The sequence below is a fragment of the Cetorhinus maximus genome, unplaced genomic scaffold, assembly GCF_964194155.1.
Source record: "Cetorhinus maximus unplaced genomic scaffold, sCetMax3.hap1.1 HAP1_SCAFFOLD_1800, whole genome shotgun sequence".
NCBI lineage: Eukaryota > Metazoa > Chordata > Chondrichthyes > Lamniformes > Cetorhinidae > Cetorhinus > Cetorhinus maximus.
The window spans coordinates 19,419-43,948 of NW_027597740.1; the positions used below are offsets into that span (position 1 = coordinate 19,419).

A 24,530-nucleotide genomic window follows, 5' to 3' on the forward strand; every position below is an offset into this window, starting at 1 on the left:
CACTGGTTCAAATAGTAAGTCAGAATCATAGAATTCACAGAATAGCACAGCACAGAAGGCAGCCGTTCAGCCCATCAAGTCTTTGTCGACCCTTTTGAACAGCAATCCAGTTAGGACCACTTTCCTGCTCTTTACCCATATCCCTGAATTTTTTCTCTTTTCAAAAATATTCACCCAATTCCCTTTTGAAGGCTATTATTGAATGTGTGCACCATCCTATCAGGCAGTACATACTAAATCGTACCTACCCATTAAAATAGTCTCGCATCTCTTCTGGCTCTTCCACCAATTGTGAACTCTATGATCATCAACTCTTCTGCCACAGGAAATAATTTCTCTTAATTTACATTATCTAACCCTTCACAACTTTTAAATCACTCAACCTTCTCTGCTGTGCAGAGAGCAAACTTCAGCTTCTCCCGTCTATCCACGTAACTTAAGTCCTTCACTGGAACCTTTCTAGTAGCACGAGAGCCCTGCACAAAGGGAGACGATAGCTCAGTGGTATCGTCACTGGACTAGCAATCCAGAGACCCAGGGTAATGCTCTGGGGGCCCAGGTTCAAATCCTGCCATGGCAGATGGTGGAAGTTAAATTCAACAAAAATCTGGAATTAAAAAAGTCTAATGATGACCATGAAACCATTGTTGATTGTTGTAAAATCCACCTGGTCCACTAATGCCCTTTAGGGAAGGGAATCTGTTGTCCTTACATGTCACACCAGACCCAAAGCAATTTAGTTGACTCTTAAATGCCCTCTGAAATGGCCTAACTCAGTTGTAACAAAACACTACAAAGTCACAAAACACGAATGAAACCGAAGGGACGGCCCGGCATTTACCTAGGCACCGACCTAGGCACTGGAAACGATAACGGCAATCGCAGCCTTGTCAACCCTGCAAAGTCCTCCTTACGACCTTCAGGGGTCTAGTGCCAAAATTGGGAGAGCTGTCTCACAGACTAATCAAGCTACAGCCTGACAGTGATCTTCATGGAATCATACCTTACAGATAATGTCCCAGGCACTACCATCACCATCTGTGGGTATGTCCTGTCCCACTGGCAGGACAGGCACAGCAGAGGTGGTGGGGCAGTAGTATACAATCAGGAGGGAGTTGACCTGGGAGTACTCAACATCGACTCTGGACCCCATGAAATCTCCTGCTGATTACCATGTACCACTCTCCCTCAGCTGATGAATCAGTACTCCTCCATGTTGAACACCACTTGGAGGATGCACCGAGGGTGGCAAGGGGGTAGAAGGTACTCTGGCTGGGGGGCTTCAATGTCCATCACCAAGAGTGGCTAATTAGCAGCACTACTGACCGAGCTGGCCAAGTCCTAAATGACATAGCTGCAAGACTGGGTCTGCAGCAGGTGGTGAGGGAACCAACAAGAGGGAAAAACATACTTGACCTCATCCTCACCAACCTGCCTGCCGCTGATGCATCTGTCCATGACAGTATCGATAAGAGTGACCGCTGCAAAGTCATTGCGGAGATGAAGTCCCGCCTTCACATTGAGGATACCCTCTGTGTTATGTGGCACTGCCACCTTGCTAAATAGGATAGGTTTCAAACAGATCAAGCAACTCAAGACTGGGCAATCATGAGTGCTATGGGCCATCAGTAGCAGAATTGTACTCGAACATTATCTGTAACCTCATGGCTAGCATATCCCCCATTCTACCATTACCATCAAACCAGGGGATCAACCCTGGTTCACTGAAGAGTGCAGGAGGGAATGCCAGGAGCAGCACCAGGCATACCTAAAAATATGTGTCAACCTATAACACAGGACTACTTGCATGCCAAACAGCATAAGCAGCAAGTGATAGACAGAGCTAGGCAATCCTACAACCAACAGGTCAGGTCTAAGCTCTGCAGTCCTGCAACATTGAGTCATGAATGGTGGTGGACAATTAAACAACTTACTGGAGTTGCTGGGGGAGCCCAGCACAACAGTGCAAAAGTAAGACCGAAGCATTCGCAACAATCTTCAGCCAGAAGTGTCAAGTGAATGATTCATCTCAACCTCCTTTGGAGGTCTCCAGCATCACAGATGCCAGTCTCCAGCCAATTCGATTCACTCCATGTGATATCAAGAAACGGCTGAAGGCATTGGATACTGCAAAGGCTATGGGCCCTGACAATATTCCAGTAATAGTACCTAAGGCTTGTGCTCCAGAACTTCCATGCCCCTAGCCAAGCTATTTCAGTGCAGCTACAACACTGGCATCTACCCAGATATGTGGAAAATTGCCCAGGTATGTCCTGTACACAAAAAGCAGGATAAATCCAACCCAGCCAATTATCACCCTATCAGTCTACTCTCCATCATCAGTAAAGTATTGGAAGGGGCCATCAACAGCGCTATCAAGCGGCACTTGCTTAGCAATAGCCTGCTCACTGATGCCCAATCTGGGTTCCAGCAGGGCCACTCAGCTCCTGACCTCATTATAGCCTTAGTTCAAACATGGACAAAAGAGCCCAACTACTGAGGTGAGGTAAGAGTGACTGCCCTTGACATCAAGGCAGCATTTGAAACAGTGTGTCACCAAGCAGCCCGAGCAAAACTGGAGTCCATGGAAATCAGGGGAGAAACTCTCCGTTGGTTGGAGACATACCTAGCACAAAGGAAGATGGTTGTGGTTGTTGGAAGTCAGTCATCTCAGCTCCACGACATATAAGCAGGAGTACCTCAGGAGAGTGCCCTCTGGCCAACCATCTTCAGCTGCTTGATCAATGACCTTCCTTCCGTCATAAAGTCAGAAGTGGGGATGTTCACTGATGATTGCACAATGTTCAGCACCATTTGCAACTCTCCAGATACTGAAGCAGTCCATGTCCAAATGCAGCAAGACCTGGACAATATCCAGGCTTGGGCTGACAAGTGGCAAGTAACATTCACGCCACACAAGTGCCAAGTGATGACCATCTCCAAGAGAGAATCTAACCATCGACCCATGATGTTCAAAGACATTACCATCACTGAATCCCCCACTATCAACATCCTGGGGGTTACCATTGACCAGAAACTGAACTGGACTAGCCACAAAAATATTGTAGTTACAAGAGCAGGTCAGAGGCTAGGAATAGTGCAATGAGTAACTCACCTTCCCGACTCCCCAAAGCCTGCCCACCATCTACAAGGCACAAGTCAGGAAGAGTGTGATGGAATGCTCCCCACTTGCCTGGATGAGTGCAGCTCCCGCAACAGTCAAGAAGCTTGGCACCTTCCAGGACAAAACAGCCCGCTTGACTGGCACCACATCCACAAACATTCACCCTCCACCACCGGCACACAGTAGCAGCAGTATCATCTACAAGATGCACTGCAGGAATTCACCAAGGCTTCTTGGATAGCACCTTCCAAACACATGACCACTACCATCTTGAAGGACAAGGGCAGCAGACTGATGGGAACACCACCACCTGGAAGTTCCCCTCCAAGTCACTCACCATCCTGACTTGGAAATATATTGCAGTTCCTTCACTGTCGCTGGGTCAAAATCCTGGAACTCCTTTCCTAACAGCACTGTGGGTGTGCCCACACCACGTGGACTGCAGCGGTTCAAGGCAGCAGCTCACCACCACCTTCTCAAGGGCAATTAGGGATGGGCAATAAATGCTGGCAGCCAGCAAAGCCCACATCCCATGAATAAGTTTTAAAAAGCCAGTATTTATGAACTTATATCTGAGGAAGCAGGTGGCTTTAGGGCCACTACCAAAAAAAGGAAGGAAATTTATGCATGAGTTGAAGTTCTCATGTAACTTGAAGGATGCGAAAAAGAAAAGAACGTAAAGTAAAATAATTTAAATACAAGAGATTGAGAATTTCAAGTCGACAAGGTGACCATCATTTGTACGTGTGAGCACAAAGGCAAGACACCAAGGGTTTACTAACTCCGATTGCCCATTACTTGTCATGGCTGCAAAAACCCAAACCGTCTTTGACGACTGGCAAATGAACTAGTAATGGGTTTTGCTTTATTCCCACATTTATTGATGCTCCCATCCACTTACTGACTTGCTGTGAAAACCCATCTGGTTCATTTATGATTTTCACTCCATTCTACCAAGGGTCTGGCCTGCATATGATTCTAGGCCAACCATATGTGATCGACTTCACAGAATCTCTATTGTTACAGTGCAGGAGGCAGCCATTCAGCTCAGCAACTTCGCACCAATTAACCTAGTACCATTCTCCCACCTTTTTCCCATAACCCTGTACATTCTTCCTTTTCAGATAAGTCTAATTTTATTTTGAAAGCCTCTAGAGAACATGCCGCCACCACCACACACAGTGCACTCCAGACCTTTATCACTCGCTGCGTGAAAAAGATGTTCCTCCTGTCACCTTTGCTTATTTTGCTATTATTTTAAATCTGTGCCTTCTCATTCTCAATCCTTTCATGAGTGGGAACAGTTTCCTCCTATCTACTTTGTCCAGACCTTTCATGATTTTGAATACCTTTATCAAATCTCCTTTCATCCTTCTCTGCTGCAAGGAAAACATTCCCAACTTCTTCAATCTATCTTCATTTTTGTGAATCCTTTCTGCACTCTCTCTCCAATGCCTCACATCCTCCATAAAGACCACCACCCAGAACTGGATGCAATACTCCAGCTGAGGATAAACTAATGGCTTACACAAGTTCAACATAACCTCCTTGCCCTTGTACTCTCTGCCCCTATTAATAAAGCCTAGGGTACTGTATGCTTTTTTAACTGCTCTCTAAACCGGTCCTGCCACCTTCAATGATTTATGCAAAAATACACCCAGGCTCCTCTGCTCCTGCACCCCTTTTAGAATTGTACCTTTTATTTTATATCACCTTCCCACTGAAATGAATCACTTCACATTTCTCTGCATTGAACTTGATCTGCCATCTGCCTGCCCCTTCCACCAACTTGTCTATGTCCTTATGTAGTTCTACACTACAGCTCACAATGCTTCCAAGTTTCGTACCATCTACAAATTTTGAAACTATGCCCTGTACACCAAAGTCTAGGTTATCAATATCTATCAGGAAGATCCAGGGTCTCAAAACTAACCCCTGGGAAACTACAAACCTTCCTCCTGCCTCAAAAACATCCATTAACCACTACTGCTTCCTGTCACTCAGCCAATTTCGTATCCATGTTGCTATCGTCATGAACCCATAGTCGATATTATAGATTTTTTTTAAAAGAGAGATTAGCTCTTTGACATGTACAGTTTGGAGCCTTAAAAATAGCTGCCAAAGTCACCTGACCCTTTATAACCACAATGTTTGTCAAGCTTCTGGAAGGCTTCAAGTGGATTGCAAGCAGACATATCCAGGCATGTGAAGGCATTTAAAATTCAATGCACATTTCCACAAGGGTAAAAAGAAACTAAATGACAATGACTTCCCTGGAGATGTGAACAGATCTTTCCTATCTCACCAAATCTGGAAGAACGCAGGCCGTTAACTTGAATGGTTGAGACATTTAAAATGGGTGGGACTATGCCTGGGCTAACCTGATACCCAATATGGAAGCATAATTCAACAGCTTGGGATAGCAGCATTTGAGTGTTTTTGAATTGTATGAAGGAGCTGTACAAAGAAGCCATTTTGCATAGCAGAGACACACACAACACCAACACAGCTCTCAGCTGAACCAGCCACAAGCAAGCTGGTGCAACTCCAAATATCAGGAAAAAGAGTAAGGCATCCAGAAAATCATCCCTGGTCTGCTGAGAATAAACCAGGTAATCTTCCAAGTGTTGGTACCTGCACTTTCCAGCAAGGAAAGGAGCCTACACTCTCTCTCAGTATCAACTCTACCTACAAAGGAAAACTTCAACTATTTGATTTCACATTCCATCACAGCTGCTAAACCAAATCAAGTTTCCACCCCTTCACTTCAGAAAGAAGAAATTTAAGCAAAAAGCTTGCAACAATATCCCAGGCTGATTTGAAGTCTAAGATAAAAGCGAGTTGATTTGAAACCTCATCTTTAAGCATCTTTTTCTCTTTGTCTGCATTTTCATCCTAGTATCTGTATTTTAGTTACTAACTAATCACTTTTACTTAAGTAACTTTCATCAGTGGTTTTGTAAAATTCTTGAAGATCAAGGTTAGATTAGAGCTTGACTGCTGGGTTATTTTTAAATTGACCTACTCCAAACACGCACAATCTTACCATGTTGAGGAAACACCTTTTACGTGGTTGTGACTCTACAGTCCCTTTTATTCTATGAGCTCTAATTTGCTCACGTCTGTTGTGCGGCACTTTATCAAATGCCTTTTGGAAGTCTGTGTACACCACATCAACAGCACTGCCCTCATCAATCCTCTTACCGCTTCAAAAAAACTCCAGCAAGTTAGTTGAGCGTGATTTTCCCTTAACTAGTCCATCCTGGCTTTCCTTAATTAACCCGCAATTGTCCATATGACTAATAATTTTGTCCTGAATTGTCTCCACAAGTTTTTCCTACCACAGAAGTTCAACTAACTGGCCTGTAGCTGCCGGGCTTATCTTTACACCCTTTTTTGAGCAAGGGTGCAACATTTGTAATTCTCCAATCCTCTGGTACCACTTGAGTCATTCTTCTGCAGAACCTCAATTCTGAAACACCTTACCTCCCTCGTCCTTTTCTTATTCCATAATCTTTACCATTTTTAAGCTTACACTTAGAGTAGACTACTCAGGGTCCTCCCCATTGTGCTAGTGGATAGCCGTCTGTGTTGGATGATAGTGTACAGGAGAGATTTTGCATTTCATTTTGGTCATCATTTAGGGTCAGAAGAATAGATTAGATCTAGAGATGATATTATGACCGGGACGGGAGGAGTGCAGCGTTTATCTAGCCCCACTATTCTATTAGTGCACCATTAGTGTAAATGTTTCATTCACTCAACAAAACAGCTAATGAGTGACCTTCATTACTGTTCGACCCAGATTTAGAGACTTTAACCAGGCTTCTTTCAATAAGCTCCATTTTTGTTTCATAATAAATCACATTTAAAAACAAGTTGCAAGAACTGGTTAATACACAATTTGTAATCTATAAGTGTAATTATCTATCCTTTTTAAAATATCCCAGCACACACACACAAATGACAAAGAAGTAGGGTCTCTGCAGAGATTGGTGGTTAAAGGAAAACTTTATGAAAAGGATGAAGTTGGCACGGTTTTGAAGCTGTTGATCTGGTGCTCCCTTGTGTGAAGGCGAATCGCTAGTCCCAGTAGATGTCTGGAGGTTCTCACCAATGAGCTACGACATGAAGAATACAGCCAGAGCAATGCTTGGGCTCTCTCTCTCTCATCTCAGCCTCATGGGTTTCCAAACACACTCAAGAGGATTCCTAGCCAGATACTGTTAACCACATTGCATTTCAGGCAATGCAAGGCGAGTGCAAGTTGGGCATTTCTTGCTTTTTTGAACTCAGTTGGGAAAAACCAAGTTCCAAACATAAAACTCATCTTTGTCAGGTGATTTCCAGTAAATCTCCAGGGCCTTTGCCTTTAAAACAGTTGTCTTTGCAACCATTAATTACAGTTCAAATGATCAAATAGTTCTCAAGTGCCATGCTGGTCATTTAACTGAAGTCATGTATTTCTTGGAAAAGACATGCTTGCTCACAGCTCAAGGTGAACTTACGACTTAAAAAAGAAGCCAAGTCAGTTCCCAAGTATCCAAATAATGCAATGTCCTTCCAAATTTTTAAAAGAAAATACAGAGAAGAAATTGAGCGACATGAAATAATTTAGCTGCTGTATGATTTTGTCTTTATGGAGAAGGCAGCCTGTTACAATACCTGACTTAGTGATCACCTGTGCAAATACTGCCATACTTGGGCGAAAATGAAGTACAGGCCTCCCTTGAAGGGAAGGATGCTGTCAAAACAATGCTGGAAACTTTCCCAGCAGCCTACGAAGGGAGAAACTGGTTGTGTAACACTTTGCTTCAGGTCAAGTTAGACTTGCATGAAAGCTACAACATTTGACTACATGCATGTTCAACAACAGAAGCAGCATGCTATATAAAAAAAAATCGATCCCACAACCAATTGATCAAATAAAAGCTCTGCAGCCCTGCCACATTCTGTCATGAATGGTGGTGGATAATTTAACTAACCAGAAGAGAAGGTGGTTCCACAAAAAACCCGATCCTCAATCATAGCTATGCCCAGCACATCAGTGCAAAAGACAAGGCTGAAATATTTGCAACCATCTTCAGCCAGAAGTGTTGAGTAGGCAATACAACTCTGCCTCTTCCTAAGGTCCCCAGTAATACAGATGCCAGTCCTCAACCAATCCAATTCACTACACGATATCAAGAAACAACTGAAGGCAATGGATTTAGCAGTATATGAGCCAAACAACATTGCATTGCATTGCTGAAGATTTCTGCCCCAGAATTGGCTGCACCACTAGCCAAGCTGTTTTAGTGCAGCTAAAACACTAGCATCTACCAAACAATGTGCAAAATTGCTCAGGAACTTCCTTCCCACAAAAAAGACAAATCCAATCTGGCTAATTCCACCCAATCAGCCTACAAACTGATGGAAACTGTCATCAAGTGCTATTAAGCATTACTAACGCAGTAATAACATCTGTTCACTGATGCTCAGTTTAGGTTCCACAAGGGCCACTCAGCTCCAGACCTATTTACAGCCTTGTTCCAAAGGTGGACAAAGGGTGAAGTGAGGAGAGAGTGACTGCCCTTGACATCCAAGCATCATTTGACAAAGTGTGGCACAAGGAGTCCTAGCACAACTGCAATCCATGGGAATCAGGGGGAAAAACTCTCCACTGCTTGTAGTCACAACACCTAGCACAAAAGGAAGATGGTTATCATTCAAGGCCAACCATCTCAGCCACAGAACTCAGGAACTCCGAGGTAGTGGGGCATTTAGAAAATCTCAATTCAATCAAGCAGAGTTAACATGGTTTTGTGAAATGGGACTGATGTTTGATTAATTCATTGGAGTTCTGAGGAAATAACGAGTAACATGGATGAATGGGAACCTGTGGGTGTGCTGTACTTAGGTTAGTAGAAGGTATTTGACAAGGTGCCACAAAAGGTTACAATGCAAAATAAGACTCATGGTGTAGGGATAACATTAGCATGGATAGAGAATTGGTTAGTTAACATGAAGCAGAGATTAGAGATAAATGGGTATTTTCCAAGTTGACAAGATGGAGTGCCACAGGGATCACTGCTGGAGCTTCAACTATTTACACTTACATTAATAACTTGGATGAAGGGGCCAAATGCATGGTTGCTAAATTTGCTGATAACAAAGATAGGCAGAAAAGTAAGTTGTGCAAAGGAGCATAAGTTAAGTGAGTAGACAAAAGTTTGGTAGATGGTGTATTATGTGAGAAAATATGAACTTGTCCACATTGGCAGGAAGAATAGAAAAGCGGCATACTATTTAAATAAAGAGAGATTGCAGAACTATGGGTTACAGAGGGATCTGGATGTTCTGGTACATGAATCACAAAGTTAGTATGAGGTTACAGCAAGTGATTAGGAAGGGAAAAGCAATGCTGTCATTTATTGCAAGGAGAATGGAATATAAAAGTAGGAATGTTTTGCTACAGTTGTACAGGGCTTTGGTGATACCACATCTACAATACTGTGTACAGTTTTGGTTTCCTTATTTAAGAAAGGATATAAATGAGTTAAAGCAGGTCAGAAAAGGTTCACATCTGATACCTGGGATTTGGGGGTTGGTGGTTATCTTATGAGGAAAGGTTGGACAGGCTGGGCCTGTATCCATTGGTGTTCAGCAGAATGAGGGGTGATCTCACTGAAACACAAGATCCTGAGGGAACTTGACAGGGCGGATGCTGAGAGGATGTTTCCCCCTTGTGAGGGGACTAAAAACTAGGGGAACACAATTTAAAAATAAGGTGTCGCCCATTTAAGACAGAAGGGAATTTGTTTTTTCCTCTCAAAGGATTGTGAATCTTTGGGACTCTCTTCCCCAGAGAGCGGTGGAGACAAGGTCGAAGAATATTTTTTTACGAGGTAGATTGACCCCCTTGTTAGTCAAGAATTTAAGCTTATCGGGGGTAGACAGAATGGAGGGTCGAGACAAAATGTGGAGTTCAGGCCACAGTCACATCAGCCTTGGACAACACTTTGGAAAACTGCAACCTTGACTGCCCAGAAGAACAAGGGCAGCAGCTGCACAGGAACACCCCAACGTGCAAGCTCCCTCCTAGTCACACACCTTCCTGACTTGGAACTATATCACCGTTCTTTCACTGTTGCTGGATCAAAATTGTGGAATTCCTTTCTTCACAAAACTGTGGGTGTACCTACACAACGTGAATCTCAAAAGCAATTAGAGATTTGCAATCAACACTGGCTTTGCCAGTGAAGCCTGCATCCCGTGAAGGAATAAAAAAGTGTCTTGTTCTCGCCAAAGATTCCCTGTCCAGCCAAGGTTCTTGCAGTTCAGGAGACTATCCATCCTTGTTCTTGGAGAAATTGAGCTGTTGCAGGCATATTCCTGATGTGTCCCATCTCTCCAGTATCTGACAACATTAGTGATACTTTGGGGTGAATGATAAAAAATGCTCATGTGTCACAGAATCCACCATCAGTGCCTTAAATCCATAGCGTAAAAATGAGAAAAGCCCCTAAGCTATTACCCAAAATGGCATGCAAAAAACAGCCAAGTAAAAATTTTACTAAATCCAATCACATGTAAAGGTTTCCATCATGGTATTTTTTATTCAAATTAGATAATGGTAGTTCAACTTATTCCACGTCCTCAGATATGCCAAAGAGCTTTACAGCCACTTAAGTTGTTCTCTTATGTTTACAAATGTGGCACCCAACTTGCACCCACAAGCAGCAAATTTAAAAAGTGACCAGTTAATCTATTTTGATGTTGTTGGCCAAGGGATAAATGTTGGACAAAAGGCTGAAACAAGTCCCTGTTTTTCAACTCGCTCCATGGATCTTTTACATTTATTTAAATGATTTTTCTTCATTCATGGGATGTGGGCCTCGCTGGCTAGGCCAGCATTTGTTGCCCATCCCTAGTTGCCCTCGAGAAGGTGGTGGTGAGCTGCCTTCTTGAACCACTACAGTCCATGTGGTGTGGGTACACCCACAGTGCTGTTAGGAATGGAGTTCCAGGATTTTGACCCAGCAACAGTGAAGGAACAGTGATATATTTCCAAGTCAGGATGGTGTGTGGCTTGAAGGGGAACTCCCAGGTGGTGATGCTTCCATGTGTCTGCTGCCCTTGTCCTTCTAGATGCTAGTGGTCATGGGTTTGGAAGATGCTGTCTAAGGAGCCTTTGTGAGTTCCTGCAGTGCATCTCATAGATGGCACACATTGTTGCCACTGTGCATCAGTAGTGGAGGGAGTGAATGTGGAAGGGGTGCCAATCAAGCAGGCTCATTTGTCCAGGACGGTGTCAAGCTTCTTGAGCGTTGTTGGAGCTGCATTCAGCCAGGAAAGTAGAGGCTATCCCATCACACTCCTGCCCTGTGCCTTGAAGATGGTGGACAGGCTTTGGAGAGTCAGGAGGTGAATCACTCTCCGCAGAATTCTTAGCCTCTGACCTGTTCTTGTAGCCTCGGTATTTAAATGGCTGGTCCAGTTCAGTTTCTGGTCAATGGTAGCCCCTAGGATGCTGATGGTGGGGGATTCAGCAATGTCATGTCATTAAATGTCATGGGGCGATGGTTAGCTTCCCTCTTGCTGGAGATGGTCTGGCACTTGCGCAACGCAAATGTTACTTGCCACTTATTAACCCATGCCTGTATATTGTCCAGATCTTGCTGCTTTTGGACATGGACTGCTTCAGTATCTCAGGAGTCACGAATGGTGCTGAACATTGCGCAATCATCAGCGAACATCCCCACATAGAACCATAGATAGAGTGTGTAAAGTTCCCTCTGCTTTTCCCAAAAAATACTTATCCCAAACTGCGAAGCAGCAAGTCTATCACACCAGTGCATCACTTACCATTTCCCAAACCAGCCACTTTGCAACCAGGGTAATAATGCCAGGCTCAATTAGTGCCAAATGAAGGCCACTGAATTGAGCACCCCCAAACTCTTGCCCAGTATCTCCTCAAGCAGCTTCCTCAATATGTCAATACTATTCACTGTTTGTCCTGCTGAATTCAAAAAACTTCAACGAAAGGGACAACTTAGAAACCATAGAACCACAGAAAAGTTACAGCACAGAAGGAGGCCACTCGGCCTATCTTGTCCATGCCAGCCCGAGGACATCCAGGTGCCCTTTCTAATCCCACCTTCCTGCACCCGGCCCATAGCCCTGCAGCTTAACAGCACTTTAGGTGCAGATCCAGGTACTTTTTAAAAGAGTTTAGAGTTTCTGCCTCTACCACCAACTTGGGTAGTGAATTCCAGACACCCACTACCCACTGTGTAAAAAGGTTCTTCCTCATGTCCCCCTCCTACACCTTCTGCTACTTACCTTGAATCTATGTCCCCTGGTTCTAGAATTCTCCACCAAGGGAAACAATTTTATCCTGTCCACTATCTATTCCCCTCAATTTTGTACACCTCAATCAAGTCACCTCTAGGCCTTCTTTGTTCTAAGGAAAATAACCCCAACCTATCCAATCTCGCCTCGTCGCTACACTTTTCTAACCCTGGCAACATTCTTGTAAACCTCCTCTGCACTCCCTCCAGAGCTATTACGTCCTTCCTGTAATGTGACGACCAGAACTGCACACAATACTCCAGTTGTGGCCTCACCAGTGTTTTATACAATTCCAACATTATATCCTTACTTTTATATTCTATACCTCTGCCAATGAAGGAGAGCAATCCATATGCCTTCTTTACAACCTTGTTGACTTGAACTGCTGCCTTCAGGGACCTGTGTACTTGTACGCCAAGATCTCTCACTTCATCTACCCCTGTTAGTATATTCCCATTTATTGTGTAATCCCTGTAACTGTTTGACCTCCCTAAATGTATGACCTCACACTTCTCTATGTTAAAATCCATATGCCACTTTACCGCCCACTCCACCAACCCATCTATATCGTTTTGGAGATTATGGCTATCCTCTACACTATCCACTATTCAGCCAATCTTTGTGTCATCTGCAAATTTCCCAATCGTGTCCCCCACGTTCACGTCCAAATCATTAATATATAACACAAACAGCAAGGGTCCCAACACAGAGCCCTGTGGAACACCACTTGCGACAACTTTCCATTTGCAAGGGCATCCATCGACCATTTCCTGTTACAAAGCCAACCTTTTATCCAGTTTGCCACATTACCCTGAATCCCATGGGCTTTTACTTTCCTGACCAATCTGCCATGTGGGACCTTGTCAAATGCCTTGCTAAAATCCATGTACACAACGTCCACTGCACTACCTTCATCAACCCTTCTTGTCACTTCCTCAAAGAATTCAGTCAAATTTGTGAGGCAAGACCTTCCTTTAACAAATCCATGCTGACCATCCCTGACTAGTCCATGCCTTTCCACATGACATTTCCTATCTCTCAGGATTGAATCTACTAATTTGCTCGCCACTGATGTAAGACTAACTGGCCTATAATTGTTTTCGCATTTCCTTTGATCCTTTTTAAACAATGGAACTATGTTTGCATTTCTCCAGTCCTCTGGTACCTTCCCTGTATCTAGTGAAGATTCTGACCTTATGATGGAAGGAAGGTCATTGATGAAGCAGTTGAAGATGATTGAGCCTAGAACACTACCCTGAGGAACTCCTGCAGTGATGTCCTGGAACTGAGGCAATTGACCTCCAACAACCACAACCATCTTCCTTTGTGCTAGGTATGACTGCAACCAGTGAAGAGTTTTTCCCCTGATTCCAATTCACTCCAGTTCAGTGAGGCAGATGTGGCCACAATTTACCAGCTCAATCAGAAGATACAACCTCCAACATTGCAATGTTCCCTCCGCTCTGTACTTGTGTGTCAGCCTGGATGACATGCTCAGGTTTGGGAGTGGAGCTTGAACACAACCTTGTGACTCAGACAAAAGCATTATCACTTAGCTAGGCGAATGACTAAATTACAGCAGGGTCTCCAGTGAGAGATGCAGCAGATGGTATGATGCAGAACCATACAGACCAGGAATGGTCTAGGCCTCTGAAACTAATCTCAGCTTGGGGACACAACTGGCATCAATATCCTTAGGGCTGGAGTTCCCACTATTATTCTAAAAAGGTCCAAGATTTTCAACGCCATTCTACTCATTCAAATTCATAAATGAAAGACAGACTTGCATTTATATATCACTCATGACCACCAGACACCTCAAAGCACTTTACAGTCAAGCATTTTTTACGTGTAGTTACTGTTGTAATTTAAGAAATGTGGCAGCCAATTCATACACAGCAAGCTCCCAAAAATAGCAATGTGATAATGACCAGGTACTCTCTTTTAATAATGTTGAGAGAGATAAATTTGACCAGGACATCAGGGTGAACTCCCCTGTTCTTGGAAACAGTGCCTGGGATCTTTTATATTTACCAAAGATGGAGCCTCAATTGAAGATCTCAACCGAAGCAAAGAACCTCACCTAGCCCTGCATTCCCTAGTGCACCAGAGTGTCAATCTTGATTTCTGTGTTAGAGAAGATCTGGAGGAGAACCCATAACCATAACCCATAACTCAAAGGTGAATGCACCATCAGCTAAACCAATGCGGATACATCAGCCTTAAGTACTTGCTATACATGGCAGCAGTGTACACAATCTACACCATCTTGGCTTGGAAATATATCGCTGCTCCTTCACTGTCGCTGGGTCAAAATCCTGGAACTTCCTCCCTAACAGCACTGTGGGTATGCCTTACCACAGGGACTGCAGTGGTTCAGGGCAGCGGCTCATCACCACCTTCACAAGGGCAATTGGGATGGGTGATAAAAATCCTGGCCTAGCCACTACGCCCCGTGAAAAGAATCTTCATAAACTGCATTCACTGTGAAGACAACTCACTTTTCCAATATAGCACCAATTACTAATCGATCTAATGTTTTTTTTCTCTGCCAGCTGGAGTGAGACAAGATGAAGCTGTTAATTTTCAATAAGGCACTTGGTTTCAACAGTCAGGTGTAGCCAAGTTTGTACTGTAGGTCAACCCATAGATTGAAAACAATGACTGCAGATCAGTTCACAACATGGATCAAATTCAATGCTCTACCCAGTTAGATTAACATGTAAATATCCACCCCAAATTGATGATTTACAAGGCACCACTTAGCCTGGCAAACATCTGTAAGTTAATTCATTATTTGGTTAATTCATTATTTACTGAAACAGCAATCAGTTCCAATAAGTTTTACTTGACTGCTTTTAGAATTCAACTATCACTCTTCTAGTTACAGGATTTGCTATAACCATTTTAATTTACAACTTTAGATGCCAAGCTCAGCAAAAATATTTCTAACAAGAGAAAAGGAGTTGGCCAATCAGTCCTTCAAGTGCAATTAGGGATTAACAATGAATGCTGACCTTGCTAGTGACACTTACACCCCATTAAAGAATTAAAAAGCTCCCAAGTCTTCATAATCAGACCATTGCTGATCTATCCCACAACTCCATTTACCTACCTTTGCTGCATAGCCCTTAATATCTTCACCCAACAAAAATCTACTGATCTCTAGCCCTGGAAATTTCCATTGACCTAGTACTTATACCTTTCTCTGGCGGGGGCGAGAATTCCAAATTTCCACAACTCCTTGTGTGAAAAGTGCTTCATGATTGCGTAAAGTGGCTTCGCTTTAATTTTTCATTTAATTTGATGTCCCCTGAACTTCTGGAGACACCACAAGAGAAAATTGTTTTAATGTATTTACCGGATTGTTTTGTGAAAAGGTTGATAAATCAACCCTTTTCTAAATTGAAGGGAATTGATTCCAACAAAACTGTTGATAGTTCCTACTGTTTTAAAAACTGAAGCAGAATGAAATGAACATCTAACCAAGCAATCTGAATTCAACAACTGAGGGCCCAACTTGAAAAAAAATAGAAATTTATCTCATGACTTCAATATTTAATAAAAGCCTGCAGTGTTGAGATTATTATACCTTATTTATAACTACTGAAAACTGAGAATGTTTTGTATTAAGTTAAAATGTATGAGTTGGGTCTTTCAAACTTGCACTGTGTCTGGAGAGAACAATGGAGTCCTCAATAACCAGGGTGAAGTACCAGGCTGTGGGTCTATCATTAGTGGTGGAATTAATTAAGTATAAATATTAACTAACAAAGTTAATTAGGTTCAATGCAACTTTTGTAGGAGAGTGTTGGTACCAGTGCTGTGAATAAGCCCACGACAACACTAACACTGCATGCTGTTTAGTCAGGTATCTGTTGATGAAAGGTCAATGGTTCTGTGTTTCATTAAGTACAAGATTTGATTAATTTCATATTCCTTGGAATGCATTTAAAACCACAACTCATTTGCTCTCTGTGGCATATTTCAGCCATATCTGCAGCTGAGTTACATGCCAGCTCATCACAACCTTAAGAGCAATTAGGGATGGGCAATAAATGTTGGCCAAGCCAGTGATGCCCTCAGCCCATGAACAAATGTAAAAAATCTCAATTCCTATAAGAATATTAATCATGGCAAAACAAGCAAAATTTGACCCAATGATTGGTTATTGGATGCATGACATTTACTGTCAACAACATTTTGAGAAATAGTAAGGTTTGGTTGTTGCAGGAGTGTTGGAAGAGAACAAGTGGGAGGATGTATAAAATAGACTGAAGATTTTTGCCACAGAACAAATTTTAAAATTTTGAAGTGCATGTGCTTTTATGAAGTAACCATAAAAGCAATAAGACAGCAGGGACTGTTAATTTAACAAGGTTTCATCCAGCTTAAAGACTGGCTCATGTTGAAATTTTACAAAACATTGGCACTTTTATTCTCGTAAATCCCACAGATGCTGCAACCAATGAAATAAAAAAGCTGCCTCGTTGCCTCCTTGCCAGTTGGTCTCACATCCACAGCTTCATATTGGTGGGTGGGGTGGGGACCTGATGCATCGCTCCACTTGAATGGACAGACTTTTAAAATAAAACATTGGTTCACGCCTGTTGAAGCTGACAATGGTGATTTCCCCAATGGTTCAGGAAATTTGTACAGCCAGTTGCTGAGCCAAGCAGGCTTCATCCAGTCAGAGCAGTTGAGTAACTTTAATTCCTTGTCTCTCAAAGAATCTGTCTGCCCAGGTTAGCAGCAGGAATGCGACAACCGGTCTCAGGATCTTGAGGTGGGCACAAACATAAAGAGCTTCTACTACTGATTGCTCAGCTTCTGTAAATGATCCCAAGAGTCTATCCTCTCAGGAGACAGATTCCTCCAGCCTCCCCCACCCCCGAATTTCTTTGTAAAATGCTGACTACACTGGATTGTTTAAAGGGGAGCTGGAAACACAAGTTAATGCAAATGACCATCTCGTCCAAAGTATGTTCAGAGTACTAGTGCAAATTCTTCATTCAAAAACAGAGCCAACATTACTTCAATTAAATATCACTTACCAAAGAATCCTTCACGATCTCACTGGTGTAAAATGCTGAAGCAAAGAAAGAGAACAAAGTGTGTCAGGAGTTCACTCGCAAAGCACTTCTGGAAATCAGTAATTCAACGGTTAACATCCAGTCACCAAAAAAAAAAATGGCTTTAAACATCAGAAACTCATTCAAACCACCTGGATACCACCTCAAAACAGCACTGCATCATCAGCATGCAAGACTTGTGAAGTCAATTTTGAATTCATGAAACCATGAGATTTCCTTGAGCCATCAGCTGGCTTTGTTACAGGTGTAACCGTACAACTTTAAGCAAAGCGCAATTACAAGAAAAAAAAACTCCGGTATTTATGAATTTTCATTCAATCCTAATTTGGAGACAGAGAATTTAGGTTGGTTGAACATTATCACTGAACTCAATTCAACAGCAGCCATCTAAGAAGTGATGTGAGATGATTTCAGAGAGCTCTTCATTGTCAGTTTGTAACACAGACTGTTTGAAAGTGGTAAGAGAAGACATTTCAGAAACCTAAGAAACTATAGGATAGACACAGAAGAATCCAAGCAGTGTTTAAAAGGGGAAAAAGAAAGCAAACAACTCAGACAGAGCCAATTGAAGGTCCCAACTTGTGGCCTTGTCCTTCACATGAACACCTTTTCCTAAGCTCTGTGCAGCAGGCAGTTAGTCGAATACCACATTATTTAACCGTAGTAACACAACTGACCGTGAGATAGCACCTACTGGGCAAAGTATTTAGAAATTCTTAATTCAATGAAAACATGCAAATTACCTTTATCCAATAGCATCATACTTAGTAGGGCAAAAATAGAAGCCATTTAGCTTAAGGTACTAGCAGTAGCCTGCTTTGTATGACTGTTTAGAATTCAAATAAAACCAAGCATAATAGCACAAAGAATGTAACCGTACAACTGCGTTATCCAGCGGAATTACCTTTGTAAAGTGAAGTAATTCAGAGGTATCGCAATCAGATTCTAAACACCTCAAAAAGGGAAGCTACATTTTTAGATTTCCATTCTAAAATCACACTTTGCATTTCATTGCTCTGAAGCAACTAGTGGCAGAAGAGCCTCAACAATTCGGAGGCCCCAAGTCACCTGTCATAACAAGTTCAGTAACAAACCCCAACAAAAAGCAGCATAAATGGCAATTTTTAGCTATTGGTGTGGAGCGGGTGGGGGGAAAGATTGTTCTCTATTAGAGAATCTCCATGAAATTTGCAACTACAGATCTTCAACTAAAGTAGAGGTGATTTAAGATAAATGCAGTATATTCTGTCTTCAGTGTCTATTCTAAAAACAAATTCAGAGCCCCTAGGATCCAGAGGTGCGCAATTGCTTGAATACTGGAGTTTTGCACTTGCATCTTAGATTCAGAGTCGGCCCAAATTAATTGGTGTAAAGGGCTTGATGGAAGTGAACTTGGGCAGTTCCCAGCAGGCATAGCATTACCAGTATATAAATGCTTATCTGACACGCCATGGTACAAAGCCAGAAAAGGTGACAAACGCTTTTGGTGGTACTAAGGCACAATGTTGGAGGAGAAAAAAATGAACTTGACAACTATGTTAAACTTCAACTGGGAGTGCTTAATGTTAATGCTAGGTGTGTAAAATGTAACGTGCTCTATTCAGCAGACCTTATATTCCTTGGTGAACACTGGACAAGTCAAAAAAAAATTACTTAGCAAACCCCCAACATTTTAATTGACTAGCGTGGGATTAGCAATTAGCGCATGTATAGTCATCACTTCTAGCAGCAGTGTTAAGCAACATGTCAACTTTAAAATTCTTATCCTTGATTTAAAATTCCTTCATGGCCTCAACCCCTCCCTACCTCTAAGCTCCTCTGGCCCTACAACCCTTCAAGATCTCTGGGCACCTCCAATTCTGGAATCCGCACATACCCGATTTAAATCTTTGGCTGCCATGCCTTCAACTGCCCAGAAATTCCCTCCCTAAACTCAAGTTTTTTCCATTTAAGACTCTCCTTAAAATCTCTCTCATGTGGCTTGGTGTCAAAGTTTTGTTTGACAACAGTCTGGTAAAGCACCTTGCTATATTTTACTACATGAAAGGTGCCATAAATGCAAGGTACTATTGAGACTGGGAAACTCTTCTTAGAGGCTCCTGCAATTGAACCTTATATTTTGCATAATGCATAGGAACATCTGGAGAATATAACATTCATTGCTTAAAAGTAAAACGAGTCCGTTAAATGTCTAAGTAGGCAGTCCGTTAGACTTCACTCAATGTTTTAAGTAATAGAAGCTCACTATTCTGATCAGATCATAATTTGGTTTCACCAGCAAGCAACATATCTCCAAAAAGTAACCATTATTGCCATCAACTGAGGTCACTATAGAAATCTAAAAGTGTAAGTTCCAACTTTGCTGCACCAATTCATTATTCCCTATAATAAAATTATATCTGCATCCACTCTTTAGATTACCTTTAAAGACCTTTGTATCATCACATAGGTGTAGGCTGAAGTAGGTGTCCAGAAGATGGGAACCATTCTTGTTAACTATATTTCGTGCTGCAATACTTCGCAGATGTCGAAGCCGTCGCTGAAACAAGAAATATTTGAAGAACGTTTAGGCACTTAAATTTGTCGTCTTAGCTTTCACCAAAACATTTCTTCTGCGTTGTGTCATCTGTCACTTATGCAGTCTAATATTCCTTAACATTAGACTTTAGAAATGTCAGATTCAAAAAGCATTTGTAAACTCAATGCGTTTATGACTGCTGATTATTTGCTAATTTCTACATATTCCTAATAGAAGAGGTGGAAGTTTTCCCCACTTTTGCAACCAATATCAACTTCCAATTCAGATGCAAGTTAAATAATCCAAAGTGCTGTCACTCAGTATCAATATATAACAGAGAGAAAACACACAAATATAAAGAACAAACGTGTATTTATTTAGCACATTTCATAACCTCAGAATATTCCATAACACTTTATAGAGTCAATGAAGCACTTCTGAAGTGTTATGACTGTTTTATTGGAGGAAATGTGACAGCAAGGTACAATGAACAGCAATGAGTTAATTACCTGATGACCAGCATCACTAAAGCAGGTTAAGGGACAAATACCAGTCAAGACACTTCAGAGAACTAATTTATAAAAACAAAAAGCTAAAAGCTACTGCGGATGCTGGAAATCCAAAACAAAACAACAGAATTACCTGGAAAAACTCAGCAAGTCTGGCAGCATCGGCGGAGAAGAAATCAGTCAACGTTTCGAGCCTCCATGGCCCTTCGGCAGAACTGCAGCATAGTTTCAACAAGGGAGAAATATAAATTGGTTTAAGGTGGGTGGGGGGCGGGGGGGAAGTGACACATTGAGGGTGTGGTGTGAGCAGATAATAATCAAAGGATGTCAGAGACAAAAGGGTCAAAGAGGTGTTGAAGGTGGTGGTCTTTGTCTGAGAAAAGTGCTAATTAAGAATGGAGAACAGGATATTCAAAGTACAGCTCTAGTGGGGGTGGGGTGGAAAGACTAAAGGTTTTAGTTTTAGATTTAAAAATAATGGAAATAGGTGAGGAAAGAAGAATCTATATAAATTATTGAAAAAAAAGCGGGTGGGGGGGGAAAAGAAACGGGGTGGGGATGGGGGGAGGGGGAGTTTATGATCTAAAGTTCTTGAATTCAATATTCAGCCCAGAGGGCTGTAAGGTGCCTAGTCGGAAGATGAGGTGCTGTTCCTCCAGTTTGCGTTGGGCTTCACTGGAACAATGCAGCAAGCCAAGGACAGACATGTTGGCAAGAGAACAGGGTGGAGTGTTAAAATGGCAAGCGACAGGGAGGTTTGGGTCTTTCTTGCAGACAGACCGCAGGTGTTCCGCAAAACGGTCGCCCAGTTTGCGTTTGGTCTCTCCAATGTAGAGGAGACCGCATTGGGAGCAACGAATGCAGTAGACTAAGTTAGGGGAAATGCAAGTGAAATGCTGCTACCCAAAATCCACAAACAGAACTGTCCTGGCAGACCGATCGTGTCAGCCTGTTCCTGCCCCACGGAACTCATTTCTCGTTATCTTGACTCCCTTCTCTCTCCCCTTGTCCAGTCCCTTCCCACCTACATCCGTGATTCCTCTGACACCTTACGTCACATCAACAATTTCCAGTTCCCTGGCCCCAACCGCTTCCTCTTCACCATGGATGTCCAATCCCTCTACACCTCCATCCCCCACCAGGATGGTCTGAGGGCCCGTAGCTTCTTCCTTGAACAGAGGCCCCAACAATCCCCATCCACCACTACTCTCCTCCGTCTGGCTGAACTTGTTCTCACACTGAACAATTTCTCCTTTAACTCCTCTCACTTCCTCCAAATAAAAGGTGTGGCTATGGGTACCCGCATGGGCCCCAGCTATGCCTGTCTCTTTATGGGGTATGTGGAACATTCCTTGTTCCAGTCCTACTCCGGCCCCCTCCCACAACTCTTTCTCCGGTACATCGATGATTACTTCGGTGCTGCTTCATGCTCTCGTCGGGACCTGGAAAAATTTATTAATTTTGCTTCCAATCTCCACCCCTCCATCATCCTCACATGGTCCATCTCTGACACTTCTCTTCCCTTCCTTGACCTCTCTGTCTCAATTTCTGATGATAGACTGTCCACCAATATCCATTACAAACCTACCGACTCCCACAGCTACCTCGACTACAGCTCCTCACACCCCGCTTCCTGTAAAGACTCCATCCCATTCTCTCAGTTCCTTCGCCTCCGTCGCATCTGTTCTGATGACGCTACCTTCAAAAACAGCTCCTCTGACATGTCCTCCTTCTTCCTTAACCGAGGTTTTCCATCCACGGTCGTTGACAGGGCCCTCAACCGTGTCCGGCCCATATCCCGCGCATCCTCCCTCACGCCTTCTCCTCCTTCCCAGAAACATGATAGGGTCCCCCTTGTCCTCACTTATCACCCCACCAGCCTCCGCATTCAAAGGATCATCCTCCGCCATTTCCGCCAACTCCAGCATGATGCCACCACCAAACACATCTTCCCTTCACCCCCCTTGACGGCATTCCGTAGGGATCGTTCCCTCCGGGACACCCTGGTCCACTCCTCCATCACCCCCTACTCCTCAACCCCCACTTATGGCACCTCCCCATGCCCACGCAGAAGATGCAACACCTGCCCCTTCACTTCCTCTCTCCTCACCGTCCAAGGGCCCAAACACTCCTTTCAAGTGAAGCAGCATTTCACTTGCATTTCCCCTTAGTCTACTGCATTCGTTGCTCCCAATGCGGTCTCCTCTACATTGGAGAGACCAAACGCAAACTGGGCGACCGTTTTGCGGAACATCTGCGGTCTGTCCGCAAGAAAGACCCAAACCTACCTGTCGCTTGCCATTTTAACACTCCACCCTGTTCTCTTGCCAACATGTCTGTCCTTGGCTTGCTGCATTGTTCCAGTGAAGCCCAACGCAAACTGGAGGAACAGCACCTCATCTTCCGACTAGGCACCTTACAGCCCTCTGGGCTGAATATTGAATTCAACAACTTTAGATCTTAAACTCCCCCTCCCCCCATCCCCACCCCGTTTCTTTTCCCCCCCCACCCGCTTTTTTTTCAATAATTTATATAGATTCTTCTTTCCCCACCTATTTCCATTATTTTTAAATCTAAAACTAAAACCTTTAGTCTTTCCACCCCACCCCCACTAGAGCTGTACTTTGAATATCCTGTTCTCCATTCTTAATTAGCACTTTTCTCAAAGACCACCACCTTCAACACCTCTTTGACCCTTTTGTCTCTGACATCCTTTGATTATTATCTGCTCACACCACACCCTCAATGTGTCACTTCCCCCCCGCCCCCCACCCAGCTTAAACCAATTTATATTTCTCCCTTGTTGAAACTATGCTGCAGTTCTGCCGAAGGGCCATGGAGGCTCGAAACATTGACAGAGAACTAATTTGCTCTTTAAATAGTGCCTTTCATATCCTTCCAAGAGGACAGACGGGGATTTTGGTTTAATGTCTTAGATGAAACAGTGCAGCAATCCCTCAATACTGCACTGAATTGCCAGTCTTATCTTTTGCACTGGTTGATAAGCTCAAGTGTCTGCTGTGGTATTTTAATGATGTACACACAACATTATGCTGCTTGCGTGTTCTGGATTGAACCACATCAACTTGCTCCCACCACTTAGAACGAAAACAGCCAATACTTTGTCACGTTAAACAGCTTAGACAAATCTCATCGAAGACAAAAAAAAATTTAATTAGACTGCTGAATGAACTCAGCTCAAGTTAAATATTACAAAAGTCCTTGTGACAATGCAGCGCACCGAGCAGCTTGCCTCACGCAATTTAAAACAGAAGTAATCAACGGTGAGTACACGTTAATTAAGAGCTCAATTGGTCATAAAGCGCTTTGGGACAACCCAAGATTGTTCAAGGAGTTAAATTAATGGAAGACTTTTTATTTCCATCTGCCACATGGTATTTCACCATAATTAAATATAGGTCAACAGATTTTTTTTTTGTTAATAATTCACAGGATGTGGGCTTCGCTGGCTGGACTAACATTTACTGCCCATCCATAGATGCCCTGGAGAAGGTGGCAGTGAGCTGCCTTCTTGAACTGCTGCATTCCATGTGGTGTAGTACACCCAGTGCTGTTAGGGAGGGAGTTCCAGGATTTTGACCCAGCGACAGTGAAGGAATGGTGATATATTTCCAAGTCAGGATGGTGAGTGACTTGGAGAGGAACTTGCAAGTGGTAGCATTCCCAGGTGCCTGCTGCCTTTATCTTTCTACATGTTAGTGGTCGTGGGTTTGGAAGATGCTGTAGAAGGAGCCTTGGTGAGTTCTTGCAGCGCATCTTGTAGATGGTACACACTGCTGCCATTGTGCGTCGATGGTGGAGGGAGTGAATGTTTGTGGATGGGGTGCCAATCAAACGGCTGCTTTGTCCTGGACAGTGTCAAGCTTCTTGAGCTGTGGGAACTGTACTCATCCAGGCAAGTGGAGAGTGTTCCATCACACTCCTGATTTGTA

At 43.1% G+C, this 24,530-nt stretch overlaps 1 protein-coding gene across 1 annotated transcript in view; it reads right to left on the reverse strand.

Moving 5' to 3' along the window:
- Nucleotides 1-24,530, reverse strand: part of LOC144676659 (UV radiation resistance-associated protein-like) — a gene marked incomplete at its 5' end in the record, with an annotated part of 57,815 nt that overhangs the window by 14,635 nt on the left and 18,650 nt on the right. The window contains 2 exons of the mRNA XM_078537027.1: nt 17,512-17,546; nt 19,972-20,089. Coding sequence (XP_078393153.1) covers nt 17,512-17,546; nt 19,972-20,089 — 153 coding nt within the window. The remainder of the gene's footprint in view (nt 1-17,511; nt 17,547-19,971; nt 20,090-24,530) is intronic.